General features: G+C 41.6%; 1 protein-coding gene across 3 annotated transcripts in view; it reads left to right on the forward strand.

Moving 5' to 3' along the window:
* The first annotated feature begins 4,108 nt into the window (after positions 1–4,108).
* Positions 4,109–15,204, forward strand: part of MTMR11 (myotubularin related protein 11) — a 37,010-nt gene continuing 25,914 nt past the window's right edge. Inside the window, exons 1-3 of one of the 3 annotated variants that reach the window (XM_033924617.1) lie at positions 4,118–4,186; positions 4,393–4,508; positions 9,922–9,988. In XM_033924617.1, coding sequence (XP_033780508.1) covers positions 4,452–4,508; positions 9,922–9,988 — 124 coding nt within the window. In that variant the 5' untranslated portion in view covers positions 4,118–4,186; positions 4,393–4,451. Of the gene's footprint in view, positions 4,509–9,921; positions 9,989–15,204 lie in introns of all 3 variants that reach the window. The other 2 variants (XR_004537266.1, XM_033924615.1) reach the window with 2 other exon arrangements.

The following is a 15,204-nucleotide window of genomic DNA, read 5'->3' on the forward strand; positions in this document are numbered from 1 at the left end:
CTCATGCACTTGTTTATAACCGTCCAGGAAATGCCATTTTGTTTTTTCCAGCTTTATTCAGTTGCCAGATTCCAAGCATAGAGGTTTAGCATATCCAAATTCTGGCTCAGGAATGGGTGGAATCTAACTGCATTCTACAGGCAGCTGTAAGTGATTTCAGCTTTTAAGTCAGAACACTTTTTTTCATTTCAATAAATACTGACTTTTCTGAAGAAAAATAATTGCTATTTTTTAATGGCTGCTTCTCACTGCTCAGTATGCAGCAGTGGCTAAAAAAGCAAATACAAGACAAGCAAAACATTTTAAGCAATGTCTTGAAATACAAGCAATGTCTTGCAATACAAATACATACAGTATACACACATCACAACTGAGCCAATGGTTCTTCTCTCTCTGACACTGTAAGAGTGTAGTGACTTTTCTAAACAAGCAAAGTCTTGCAATACGAGTACGTATAGTATTTTGTATTAAAGTTTTGGGGTTGTGGAACGAATTGTCTGAGTTTCCATTATTTCCTATGGGGAAATTCGCTTTGATATACGAGTGCTTTGGATTACAAGCATGCTTCTGGAACGAATTATGCTCGCAAACTGTAGGGACGCCATTCTACCATTCTGAAACAGGGCGAAATCGGCACACTTATTTCACCCCCCTGTGAAAGAATTATGAGCCCCTGGGAAAGAATTATGAATTATCCCCATTCCCTTCTTGCCATGCAGCCATTCTAAGGAAAATGCTAGCATCTTGTCACAAGACCTGTCACATATTAACTTGACACAGGTTTACCCTTGTCCCTTATATAGGCAGCAATCAGGCCCTGTGCTTAAGACTAATTAAGATAGCTTAAGGAGTATGCATTATAACCTTTGGACTGTCACATGCTTATCTTATTTGAGCAGTCCTTATTAGGAAAGGACATCAGCTGACAGGCCCCTGTCCACGTGTTAATCAGGCCCTTGTCTAAGTGCTGAGTTGGAGAATGATCACGAGGTAAAAGCATGTACCTATCTTTGTATCCACCAATGTAAAACCATGTACCTTTGTACCCACAAATCATGAGATGTGTAAATGAGGTAGTTACTATGATGTCATTAGCTTAGAAGCATAATAAATAGGGACACGGAGCTAGCCCTTGCTAGTGCCTCCTCCCGATTCTAAGACTCTGTGTGTGTGTTTCTTTTGTGGCATTCCTACAGCAAACCAAGGTTTGACTGTATGTCTAATGTTAGGAATTATTAGGAAAGGAATTAAAACCAAAAATTAGAATGTTTATAATGCGTTTGCATCATTCCATGGTGCAACTGCACCTCGAATATTATGTGCAGTTCTGGTCACTGCATCTCAAAAGAGAAGGGTAACAAATGGACGACTTCTCTATGAATAAAAGCTAAAGAAGCTAGAGCTCTTCAGCTTAGAGAAGAGATGGTTGAAGGGAGATAAGATAGAGATCTATAAAATACTCAGTGCAGTGGAACGGATAGACGTGAATCAATTGTTTTACCCTTTCCAAAAATGCTAGGACTAGGGGGACATACAATAAAGCTACTACGTAGTAAATTTAAAACACACGGGAGAAAATATTTCTTCGCTCAACATGTTACTAAACTCTGGATTTCACTGCCAGAGAATGTGGTGAAAAAAGTTAGCTAAAAATCCAAGATGGCTGCTGCCAGAAATTTTTCACCTAAAATGCCTTGTGGAGACTCTAAAGAAGTTTAAAAAATAGCATTTTAGGTTTTTGAGGGTGCCAGGCCGGTACGAGCAGCAGGCTAGATAAGGGAAAAAGGCAATATCTCCAAAGCTCTGGATATTAATGTATATTAGAACTAGATCCTCTATCTAGACCAGTGGTCTCAAAATCGCGGCCCGCCAGGTACTATTTTGAGGCCCTCGGTATGTTTATCATAATCACAAAAGTAAAATAAAACAGTTTCTTGATTATATGTCTCTTTAGCTATAAATGACAATATTATTATTAAGACTTAGCCAAAAGGAAAGATTTATAAACTATAAAGAGTTTTATCGCATGCAAAATTGTCATTTCTTTAATAAGGCATGAGAACATAAGAATAGCCTTACTGGCTCAGACCAATTGGTCCATCAAGCCCAGTAGCCCGTTCTCATGGTGGCCAATCCAGGTCACTAGTACCTGGCCAAAACCCAAGGTGTAGCAATATTCCATGCTACCAATGCATGTGTTTTAACAACTTTGAACAGTTTAGTGTCATTGCAAATTTAATCATCTCACTCGTCATTCCAATTTCCAGATCATTTATAAATAAGTTAAATAGCACCGGTTCCAGTACAGACCCCTGCGGCACTCCACTGTTTACTCTCCTCCATTGAGAAAAATGACCATTTAACCCTACCCTCTGTTTTCTATCCAATAACTAACTGGTATCCGATATCAACTGGCTCACCTTTATCCACATGTTTATTCACACCTTCAAAGAAGTCAAGCAAATTCGTGAGACAAGATCTCCCTTGGCTGAACCCATGCTGACTCCGTCTCATTAAATCATGTTTAGGTTATCCAACTCAGTCTACATATTCCACAATTTTATTTTTTATAATCGTTTCTATCATTTTGCCCAGCACCGAAGTGAGGCTTACCGGTCTGTAATTTCCCAGATCTCCCTTGGAGCCCAATTTTTAAAAATCAGCGTAACATTGGCCACCCTCCAATCTTTAGGCCCTCCAAGTACCTACAAATCCAAAATGTGGCCCTGCAAGGAGTTTGAGACCACTGGTCTAGACCAATTCAGATAAACATATTTGTGTCTTGATTGTATTCTATGTATTTTACCCTATCATGACTACATTCTATGTTAACCTGTAATCCATTCTGGGCTCGTTAGGGAGAACGGGATATAAAACTAACTAACTAAATACTATTATGGGGGTGGGGTCTGGGGCGGAGCATGGGCAGAGCTTGGGTGGGGGTACTCAGTTGATATTAGTTAGACTTTGGGGGTACTTGGCTTGAAGAAGTTGAGAAACTCTGCACTGTGCCATTGGCACCCTACTATCGGCAGCTGCACTGGCTACCAATGGAAGCCCGAGTAAGGTTTAAATTTGCCTGCCTCTGCTTCAAAGTACTATATGGTCTGACCCCCAAGTACATAACGGACCTTTTCGCATTTTCTAATAACAAACTCATGAGAAACACACACCCAAAACTCATTTCCCCTCCAGTTAGAGGCTGCAAAATGAAAAAACACCACGAACACCTTCTCTCTCACCAAGCAGTCCTATGGGGCAAAGACCTAGACCAACTGCTTTCGCCCACTACATACAGGGAATTCAGGAAACGCCTAAAAACATACCTGTTCCAGAAATACCTAAACAATTGACCCTCCCTCTCCCTCCCCCCTCCTTATTCCACCTGAACTTACAGCACTGTTATAAATATAATCTGTTATCTTCATCTTATCGTAACTTTACGTTGCTATTTATCCCCAACAGGTCCTGTCGGACATTACCTACTAAAATGTACATATTACATTTTCGCTCAGCAAATTGTATTTCTATACTATTGCCTCCTGAGGTCTCTGATCTCTGTATTTCCTCTGAATATCTACTTATTGTATTTCGCTGAATGTCCAGCACTCTTGATTGTAAACCGCCTAGAAGTTGCAAGATTGTGGCGGTATAGAAGAATAAAGTTATTATTATTATTATTGAAAAAGAAATTTAAGAAAAAAAAAAAAAAAAAAGAAGCAGAGCAAATCAGAAAGATTTGGTTTGTTTGCAAAAATGGCAAATGCAGGAGGGAATTCTCAGCCAAGTGGGAGGAACAATGGAGAGAAAAATGTGTGGATTTCTGCAAGACCCGGTTCGTGGGTTGAGGTGAAACACCTTTAGTATTGATTCCAGAAGGGACGTTACAGAAATCCTTTTTTTTTTTTGCAAAATTTTGAGTTTCTATTTTTAAAAACTAGTATGCTTGTATTTCTGCTTGCAAAAGTTATAAACAATGCTATGCTCTGATAAACTGTGTGGCAAATAAAGGAATTCCACAATCGGAGATAAGTGTGGTGGAGGGAAGGGCTCCTTCTCCTTTAAAAGCTGGAGCCACAGTTTCTGTGTCACCTACCCACCACCCTCCCTCTGCCGTGTCAGTTTCACTATGGCGATGACTAAGAAGGAGCCTCCAGAAGTAGAAATGAGGACCGATGAGAGCAGGGTGGGGACAAGAAGTAATATGAGCAGTTAAAACTCAAAACAAGCCCCCTCAGATCAGCTGATAGTAACCCTCCTTCCCCCAATAATCCTAGGAAATTACTTCAGGAAGAAAAAAAAAACAAACCCAACTTTCAACTCCCAGGACAGAGAGTGCAACTTCTTCTGTGCATACTTTCGAGACTAATTTTGGTTTTAATTTTCTTTTAGTCCTTTGTAAATCTATGATCTCTCTGGTTCACTCCTGTCCAGCATGAAGATCTTTAAAGATGTTATTTGGATCGAAGAACTTTTTTAAACTGAAGCAGGAAATTCACAAACCCAGGGTAAGTAATCAATAAATCAAGAGCGAAAGAGAGAGAGAATTGCAAAGAAAAAACTACTTGAATTAAAATGAGTGTTTCCCATCTGTTTTATATTCCAAGTATATTACCGGAGTCACAAGGGTTATTTTCTTTCTGTAGCTGTTTTCCAGCCTTGCTCTTGGAAACACTCTATTCTTCAACAAAAGTCCCCTCTGCATTTATTTATGAAACACGGACATCTGATATTTAATATGCCAGATAAAAAAAACAAGTATAATATGTTTTTATTATAGTGCTTCTGATGTGGGTAAGGTTGGCATAACAAGCAAAAATGCCTTTGAAGTTGGAATTTGTCATTTGTCTGAGAAAGTTCATCATGTTTACATGGAAAATTATTTCCAAAACTGAAAGCTGGTCTTCCCCTTCTCCCTCTTCGTGATTCTAGCATAATAAGATTATTGTTTTCCAAGCTTAAACTCAGGTTTAACCAAGAAGGACTAGACAAAGAACAGCACAATTTATAGTTTAATGAAAGAACATTTACCTTCCGAATTCTGAGACAGGGAAGGTTGTTTTTTTTAGGTTGTGGGGGCTTTTTGTGGTGTTGGTTTTTTGGGGGGGAGGAGGGTCATTTTTATCTGATGTGAAATTTAGTTTTTGTGTTGCTGAAGGGATCTAGATCCTTATTACAGAAGCTTTCCCTTCTACCGCTGTACTGTATTTTTAAAATATATATCCAATCTATACCTAGGCTGGTTATATAATAAAACAAAATGATTAGATCAAGCGAAAGAAAAGCCTCAGACTATCGGCAAGGTGTACCCACACTCTTCCGCCCAAGCATCGTAAGCAGAAAAACTTTTGCATGTGGTAAATGTTTAGCAAGTAAGAACCACTAATAACAACAAAGCACAGCCAGGTCGATGATCATTTTGTGGCGAATCGCCACCGCCTCAGGGCCTTGACAAAACTGCAAGCTATCTGTTTGCAGGTCAAGGCCCTGTGGTTGACTGTTTACTAAAGCTATATGTTGATCTATGTACAAAGAATTGTTTAACTTTTGATTGCATTTGTGTAAATCTATTATTGTCACCAATAAGAGTTTGCATTATAAATTGAAGTAAATCAGGAGGACACCACTGGTTATTATTGGAAGCCTCATTACAAGAGTGTACCAACATGGAGGTGGAATGAATTTTGCTTAGAAAGGAGGGGATAACATAACGAAAGATGAATACCTTTTATTTGAAAGCAAAGTATGAGAAATGAAAATACTGGGCCAAAAAAAGAAGGGGAAATGTAGGTATAAGACCTAAAATAGTAGTAACTTAGAATTAATAAAAGTTGGGCATCAAAATTAACCCCCTTTTCTACTAAGTACCCCTGAGTTGGGAATAGAAGAAAATATTACGGGCCAGATGCTCGGAAGGGGGGAGGGGTGTCCGTTAAATGCAATTGTCCAGAAAATCCGAATATGTACCAAGTAGCTGCCCATCACACAGAAACAGTGGATGAAAACAAATTGCAATAAAGTCATCATCTTGACTGCAACCTCCTCACGCTGGATATAGGAAAGGAAGAGACGGAGCAATGCAGCCAATCATTTTCCAAGGTTAGCTTGCTCTGATGTCACAAATCAAACTTTTAAGGGTGCTGCCTGCCTGAGCTGTTGAAACTAATATGCAGGTTCCTGTAAGGTTTAAGACAAAAATAAAATCAGGTTCTCAATGTGGACTTCATCCTCTCTCCACTGTAGGAGAAGGAACGAAGTAGAACGGCACAGGCACGTCATTTCAGAGAGCCTTGGTGCACACCTTCCCTCCTTCTCCTGGGCACTGATTAGAGAGTGTAGGGTGAAGAAGCAAGGCACAGGACTAGGCTATAGGCGTCCGCGCACACTTTTTCAGGTATCTCTCTTCGCAGTCCCTGATGGCTGGATTTTTGCATATTTTGAAGCTCATTTCCACTTTACATCGGTGATCAATTCCCTCATTCAAAATTGCAGTTGTCTGCCTTTTCACTGAGTCATCTCGGATATTTAATTGGCCACTGAAAATCCCAGTTTTAGACATCCCCTCCCCCCCCCCGATTCTTGCACGCAGCTGACCTAGAAACCTTCTCTCCGATGTCAGAGGGAAGGCTTGTAATCCCATATGCCCACTCCTCCTTCCCATTCCTTATAGTTTATTCAAAAATAATTTTTATTTAAAAAATTAGTACCTAATCACTGGTCTCTAAAATTAAGCAACTCTTTTGCAATAGAAGATCTCCAATTAGTAACAAAAAATAACCCTGACAATTACTAATGAGCAACAATGTTTAGAAACCGACTGAAATAAATACAGTGGTACCTCGGTTTGCGAGTGCACCGGTTTGCGAGTGTTTTGTAAGACGAGCAAAACATTCGCAAAATCGGCACCTCGGAAACTGAGCGTGCCTCTATTTACGAGCTCCGCCCCCCCCGCGATCCGGCACCCTCCCCCCCCCCATGATCTGGCACCCTCCGCTCGCGTCGCACCCCCTCCCCACCGCGATCCGGCATCCCCCAGGCATCCACCTACCTACCCGATCACATTTCTTACCCCCATTTGGCACCGGCTCCAACGCATAGGACATGCCGGTGCCCGAAGATCTGCCTCCTTCGTGCTGTGCCTTGAGCATCTGCGCATGCTCAAGGCCTTCGGGTTCCCGTTCTCTCCGAGAGGTCAAATGGCAGGCTCGGATATCGGGAGAGAAGGAGGACATGGTACAGGGCAGGGAGGTGGGACAGGATGGAGAGCCTGGCAGGGAAGGGAGTAAGGGGGGCTGGGTGCAGATCCTGGCAGAATAGGGCACAAGAAGTGAAGACAGTATTTTGTATTTTCCCCCATTTTAGTAGGAGAGAACATTTCAAGAATTAATAATTTTGGCAATATTCTCAAGTTTTTGTCCCGATGAAATTTAGTAGTTGTGTCCCTGATTGGTGGAGACATACAAACCTCCTATTCGCTCTCTTTTTGGAAAGCCATAACATCTCTAAAGTAATTTTGCATATACAACAACAGATATTAATCTGTGTGTGGCACAGTGGTTAGAGCTACAGTCTCAGCACCCTGAGGTTGTGGGTTCAAATCCTGTGCTGCTCCTTGTGACCCTGGGCAGGTCACTTAATCCCCCACTGCCCCAGGTACATTAGATAGAGTGTGAGCCCACCAGGACAGACAGGGAAAAATGCTTGAGTACCTGAATGTAAAACCTTAGACTATAAGTGGTATATAAATGCTTAAATTAATAAATATTTGAGATGAGCATTAGCGGTGAATCTGAGAGACTGCTCCAAAGACAAGCCTCTTTCTGGAGTTAGGCATCGTCTCAAGATATTGTCAGCTATCAGCAGAGAAGTTTGAATCCAGCATCTTACTTCCCATACCGCCCAACCCAGATCAGGCCAGGAACAGCCCTTTCGCTTCTGAGAACTTTGTACTCTGCTGTTACCCAGACACACAACTGCTGCACTTTGTTCTGATCGCAGATTTTGTTATCCATTAACTTGATGCTCATGCAAGAGTTAAATTCAGTCACAAACTTTCAAAGTAGCTGTTAAAAGAGAAATTTAACACTTGAAAAGTAATCTCAGTTTATTAAAGGGCCACTCCACTGTGAAGCAAACATCTCAGATAAAATATTCATTTAGTTTCACTTTTGTGTCTTTTCTCTTCTGCTGTTGGGGTTTACTAGCTATAAAACATTACCAAAAAGAAAAGTAAAAGTTGTATCTGGGGCCAGTGCCAAGTTTTGCCTCTCTAGGCAGCTTCAAAATGATACATTTCGTCAGTTCCATGCCTTCCACTACTAGCCTCCTCCCTTATTTTTTTCTTTCCTTGTTCTTTCTACTCACATTTCCCCCTCACAAAGTAAGAGTGTGTTTGTGTGTGTTGGGGGAGGGGTGAGGGGGAGAACCCTAAAGCAGTGTTTCTCAACCTTTTCAAGCCAAATACCCCCTAAGCCAGTGGTCTCCAACTCAAACCCTTTGCAGGGCTACATTTTGGATTTGTCGGTACTCGGAGGGCCGCAGAAAAAATAGTTAATGTCTTATTAAAGAAATGACAATTTTGCATGAGGTAAAATTATTTATAGTTTATAAATCTTTCCTTTTAGCTAAGTTTTAATAATAATATTGTAATTTATAGCTAAAGAAACATATGATCAAGAAACTTTTATTTTACTTTTGTGATTATGATAAACATACTGAGGGCCTCAAAATAGTACCTGGTGGGCCGCAAGTTTGAGACCACTGCTCTAAGCCTAACAAATACCAACCGAGTACCACCGCCCAAACTCTGCCCTTGACTCCACCCCCTATAATAGTAATACTAATTGTAATGAACATAGAACATAAGAATCGCCGCTGCTGGGTCAGACCAGTGGTCCATCTTGCAGCTTGAGTTTTCGAGCCAGGTCTTGGGCATCATCATTGATTCCACATTGTCCTTCAATGACCACCTCCAATCCTTGGTAAAAAAATGCTTTTTCAGCCTTCACATGCTGAGGAAAGTTAGATCCTGCTTCCATCAAAAACATTTTACCCTCCTTGTCCAATCCATCATCCTCTCCAGATTGGACTATTGCAACTCTATCTACTTAAGCCTAACTAAGAAAAACCTCCACAGACTCCAACGGATTCAGAATGCCGCGGCCAAGCTCATCTTCGCTAAAAGTAAATTTGACCATGTCTCCCCACTCCTGAACAAGCTCCACTGGCTTCCGATAATCGCCAGGGTCCACTATAAATGCGCCTGTTTAACTTTCAAAATCCTATATGGTATCCTCCCTCCCTTTATCCCTCATAGTAACATAGTAGATGATGGCAGATAAAGACCCGAATGGTCCATCCAGTCTGCCCAACCTGATTCAATTTAAATTTTATTTTTTTTTTTAATTTTTTCTTCTTAGCTATTTCTGGGCAAGAATCCAACGCTTTACCTGGTACTGTGCTTGGATTCCAACTGCCAAAATCTCTGTTAAGACTTACTCCAGCCCATCTACACCCTCCCAGCCCTCCCCTGCCCATCCTCCACCAAACGGCCATACACAGACCGTGCAAGTCTGCCCAGTAACTGGCCTAGTTCAATATTTAATATTTATGGAATTCCTCAAACCCTAATACCACCAGATCCTCCCACAAATTAAAACTTTCCTTCCCCTCGCTAAAAGGCATTTCCCATACAGGAAAGCTAGGGACCTCCCTCCACTTCAAAATCACTGAGCTCTGGAACAACCTTACCTCCCCTGTTCGGAACTTGAGCTCTCTCCAAGTTTTCCGCAAACATCTGAAAACCTGGCTTTTCTCAAAAAAATGTTTGTGTCTCTATCCTTAGTTTGGTTTGGAGTTCTAGACATTCCCACCTTTGTATCCTTAGATCTAGATCCTTAATGTGTTGTCTTTTCCTTGTAGATCAGCATTCCAGAGGTCCATGAAATGAATGAGAAGGGCAAAAAACTCGCACTGAAGTGTTTCTCAGGTGGGTGATAGTTATGGAGAGGGTTTTTTTTTTAAGGTGAACAACAAATTTCTTGTCCTCTGTATAGGCTATGATGGTTCTGGTTTTATAACCATGCCTATATGTGTGAAGTCATGTCTATCTTGGAGTAACTGGAACTACATATCCATGGATGAAAAAAATATTTTCTTAAATTTCTGAAATCTGCTACGTTTTAGTTTCATGGATTGTCCTCTAGTCTTAATACCATTTGAAAGAGAAAATAACTGTTCTTCATGGACAAGCAAGACAAAATTAGCTCCATTTTTGGAAATCTCATATTATGTGAAACTGATCTATCCTGCATAAGAACATAAGAACTGCCATCTCCGGATCAGACCTTCGGTCCATCAAGTCCGGCGATCCGAACAAGTGGAGGCCCAGCCAGGTGTACACCTGGCATAATTTTAGTCATCCATATCCCTCTATGCCTCTCGTAAGGAGATGTGCATCAAGTTTGCTTTTAAATCCTAAAACGGTGGATTCCGCAGTCTGCAAACAGCACCATATATACCCCACCTTTTTACAAAACCGCAAAAGCAGTTTTTAGTGCCAGCCAGTGCGCTGAATGCTCTACACGACTCCCAATGCTCATAGGAACTCTGAGTGTCAAGAGCAGCACAGAACATTCAGCGCTCCAGCTGATGCTAAAAAACGCTTTTAAGGGGTTTTTTAATAGAGGGGATAGATAAGTATAGCTACCAGATGCTAGGGAGCAGCTAAGGCATCACCATCCACAAAAAAGATCTAGGTGTCATTGTAGACAATATGCTGGAATCTTCCACTTAGTGTGCTGTAGCAAAAAAAAAAAAAAATCAAACTCGAGACTAGGAATTAGAGGAAAGGGATGGTAAATACTACTGCTGCCTGATTTGCCTATTCAAATGAGAGGGAGGTTTAGTGAATCCTGCCCTAAGTATCTTAATAAAAAAATTCAGCCTGCAACTTAAACCTGTGTGTTAGATTTTGGCCCTTTATGTGATTGAATTTGACACCCCTGGCCTAATCTTTCATTGTGAAGCTATAGGCAACCAGTATAATCCAGCCTGCCAAAATATACACGATCTTAATCAAATTAGACCTCTCCTTCAAAAATACTACTACTTAACATAGAAGAGACAGTCCCTGCTCTAAAGAGCTTATAATCTAGTCAAGACAGGCAAACTGGAAAAGAAGGTACATTTATACATAGTGCTCAGGTGGGGGAATTACAGAGGGAATCTACTATAATAAAACGCTAAGCACGCATGCGCACTCCTACCTGCGTGATCTGTGATCCGTATGTCCGTGGCAGGCAGGAGTGTGCATGCGCGCATAAAACGGTCCCTGCGGTCTTGCCGGCTCCCCCCTCACTCACAGTAAGTAATTTCTTTGTCGGCACCCCCCCCCCTCGCACCCCTCCTTGAAGCACCCGAACCCCTATTGACCCTCCCATCATGGTCTGACTCTCTCATCCCTTCCCGCCGTATGACCAGCTCACTTAGTCCCTTGCCGCCCCCCTTCCCTTCCCGCGGTCCCGACCGTTGACCCTCCCATTGCGGTCTGACCCTCCCATCCCTTCCCGCCATCTAACCGGCTCACTTAGTCCCTTGCCGCCCCCTTCCCTTCCCGCGGTCCCAACAAACCTGCTGACTGAAGCAGCATCCGCAGCACTCTACACATGCTGCTTCGGGGCCTTCTACTGCCCTGATTTGCTCTGCTGCGTCTTTGATGATGTCATCAGGGACGTGCCAGAGTAAAGAGCACCACAGCAAGGTGCTTATCATGAATTAATGGCAAAGACATCAAAGACCTTCACCACAGCAAGGGGTTTATCATGAATTAATGGCAGAGACATCAAAGGATGTGATTTACATAAGATCCACAACTTATTATTGTCAAGCCAATTACTTGGCCAGTTTCAAATTCTCATCACAGAGAGCTTCAGAAGTAAATAGAAGCAGAAAGTAGAAAGAGTTATACATCTGGCCAAAAACAGAGATGATGAGAGAGCATCATGGTTAGGCCCCAAGCACCAATTATGAGGATCAGTTCTTGATATGGCCTTGCCATACTGGATGCACTATTTGAAACCACTGGGAGTTTTCTGGGACATGTCAGAGAACACAGCCAGAGAGAAATTAAACAGCTCAATGATAGAAAAAGGAGAGAGAGATTCAGACATAATGCTCAGGCCTAAAGGAGCTGATGAGCTATAGAAAAATAAAAAATGTGAAAGTGCCCCCCTCCCTCCTAAAAAAAACCCCCAACCTGAGTATAAGAATGGGCACAGTGAAGGTAATACTGGTCCCGCACTGCATTTACAAAAGGGTAATTCCATGTCAACTGGTCCAATTTCTTTTTTTTTTTATTTATGCAATTTTCAAAATATATTCCAAGCATAACATCTTGTACAAAACGTGTGATCAAGACATCATAAAATTACATTTATTTTCAATCCTGAAAAATAAATCAACGAAGTTGTTAAAAGGAAAAAATCAGCTTAGCTTAATCACACACCAGTCCTCAAACTTTGAATGCAAGATTTAAAAAGTAGAATAATTTAAAGCAACATATTCAACAATTAAAATCTCTTTAACTACTGCTGAAAAGAGAGCTAATTATTACTTAGGTGCAATTATTTCTTCATTCTCAAGGCGCTTCAGTGAGAGAAAACTAGTCAAATGGGACGGATCTACAAACACATATTTTAAAGAGCGATATCTAACAACACATTTGCAAGGATATCTTAAAAAGAAAAGACCCCCTATCTGAAGAAGCGCTAGTGGTACCTCCCAGCGCTCAGAACCCCACTGGTTACCATTGATGACCTTCTAAGATGTTTTCAACGAGAGCAAGAATCATCGGGGAGTCGCCCGCTGGAAACGCCGCCAGAGATAGTGCTGCAGCGAACACCCTAGGGCTTGATGTTACTCTGAGCCCCGAAGTAAGGACGCCGCCTCTGCAGCCATTGCCGCAGGGAGCTAGCTCACCGTGAGATGAGAGTGCACCTGAAAGGAAGCACTCTCGTCCCGAGAGGCCAGTTTATGGCTCTCTGGTTGGAACATCTCAAGAGTGATTCATTCCTCCTGAATGAACCTGCGACCGGGACACCTCAAGCTAAGGAGGAACAAGGCTTCAGCGAGGTAAACCAACTACAAGAACAATGCCTAACTACACAAGCAAATTCTTTTTCTGTTGTTAAATCCCCAGAAGTCACCTTAGATGCTCTTTGGGACTTGGTGGTGAATTTGGGTAACTCTTTCAATCCCCAGATAAAAATTTTGGATAGAGAAATGGAAAAACAGAGAGAAGACATTAACTCTTTAAACTAAACTAAACTAAACCTTAAGTTTGTATACCGCATCATCTCCACAGAAGTAGAGCTCGGCACAGTTTATAGGAATTGATATAGAAAGGAACTCCAAAGAAAAGTAGAACTTGGTACAGAGAAGTTTAGAGAGACTTAGTATATCGAAGAGGGAGAGGTTGTTACATTTTAGAGAAAAGCCATGTTTTTAGTTTCAAGTTTTATTTATTTTTGATTAATCGCTTAATTACAAATTTTTCTAAGTGAATTACAATAAATAGATATTTTCGGAAGAGTTGGAGGGAGGTCAGACTCCGAAGCGGGATAGTAAAGCTGTTCCAGAGTTCGGTGATCCTGAAGAAGAGGGATGTCCCTAATTTTCCTGCATGGGATATGCCTTTTAAAGAGGGTAAGGATAGTTTGAATTTTTGAGTAGATCTGGTGGTGTTGGTATTCGAGGAGTTCCAAGATAGTGGAAAAAGGGGAGGAAGGATACCTTATAGAGACTTGAAGGTTAGGCAGGCGCATTTGTAGTGAACTCTAAGGATTATTGGGAGCCAGTGAAGCTTAGACAGAAGCGGGGAGACGTGGTCGAATTTGCTTTTTGCAAAGATTAGTTTAGCCGCGGTGTTCTGAATCCGCTGGAGTCTAAGAAGGCTTTTCTTTGTTAGGCTTAGGTAGATGGAGTTACAGTAATCCAGTCTGGAAAGAATGATGGATTGAACGAGGACAGCAAAGTGTTGTTGATGGAAGCAGGATCTCACTTTCCTTAACATGTGAAGATTAAAAAAGCATTTTTTTACCAGGGAGTTAAGGTGGTCATTAAAGGACAGTTAAGAATCAATGATGATGCCCAGAACTTTGCTTGAGTGTTCAAGCTGCAAAGTGGTGCCAGAGGAAAGTGGGATGAGGGTGGGTAGCTGATCTAATTTTGGGCCGAGCCATAGTAGTTTTGTTTTGGTCTCGTTTAGTTTCATTTGTACGGTGAGGGCCCAGGATTGGAGGTTTGATATACATGAAGAGATGTTCTCAGAGAGATTGGTGAGGTTAGAGTCGGTCTCGAGGAGGACAAGATATAACTTTGCTAAAGTCTGATAAACTGGTCCAATTTTAAAGAGGGTCCCCACTTGACATCTTCTGTGGATACAAAAATGTGGCCCAATTAAAGAGGCCTCTAACTCTGGACCTAGTTAAGCCCATGCCCCAAAACTATGCATAATTTCATTAGAGGTCCAAATCAATTTGAGATGGTTAAGTGGGGGAGATCTGGACCACTGGACATGGAATGGCTCAAACTGAGAGAGACAGACAAGCAGGTCTTCACTGCTCTATGGAAGAACAAAGACTGGCTGGGACTGCATGGTGAAGGTGGTTGGAAAGGCACATGCACAGAAGGACTCCCAAAGCTTCTAGAAAAGAAGCTGGAGATTTTCCCACACTGAGCTCGAATGATATCACCTATACACATGAATATGATTTCTTGCCTGCTCTCGGAAAAAGACTGATATGGTCCATCTAGTCTACTTGATAGGGTTGCTAGGGCATTACCTGCCACACAGCACAAGTTATTTTCCCATGCATTTGTTTTTATTTTTGAGAGGTTCTACCTGCCACATAGAGCTGGATAAAGGTGTCCAGTTACAACTTGCTGTCTTTCTCACATTTTGCATTATCTAGTACTGCCATATCTTCCCAGGGCTCCATTCTAGTCCTTCCATTGTTAACTACTGCCTTTGTAATCCTGGACTCCAGAAACCTTTTTCACAATAAGATGGTAGGATCACCACATCAACCCAAGCAAACTAAACAAGCTGATCAGTCCTGACATTGTCCCCTTAAATTTTCCTAAGAAAATCAATCTAAACAATTCCTCCAAGCAAGCAGCAGGGCAAAGCCAGGACTGGATCAG

The sequence above is a fragment of the Geotrypetes seraphini genome, chromosome 16 (genome assembly GCF_902459505.1).
Source record: "Geotrypetes seraphini chromosome 16, aGeoSer1.1, whole genome shotgun sequence".
Lineage (NCBI taxonomy): Eukaryota > Metazoa > Chordata > Amphibia > Gymnophiona > Dermophiidae > Geotrypetes > Geotrypetes seraphini.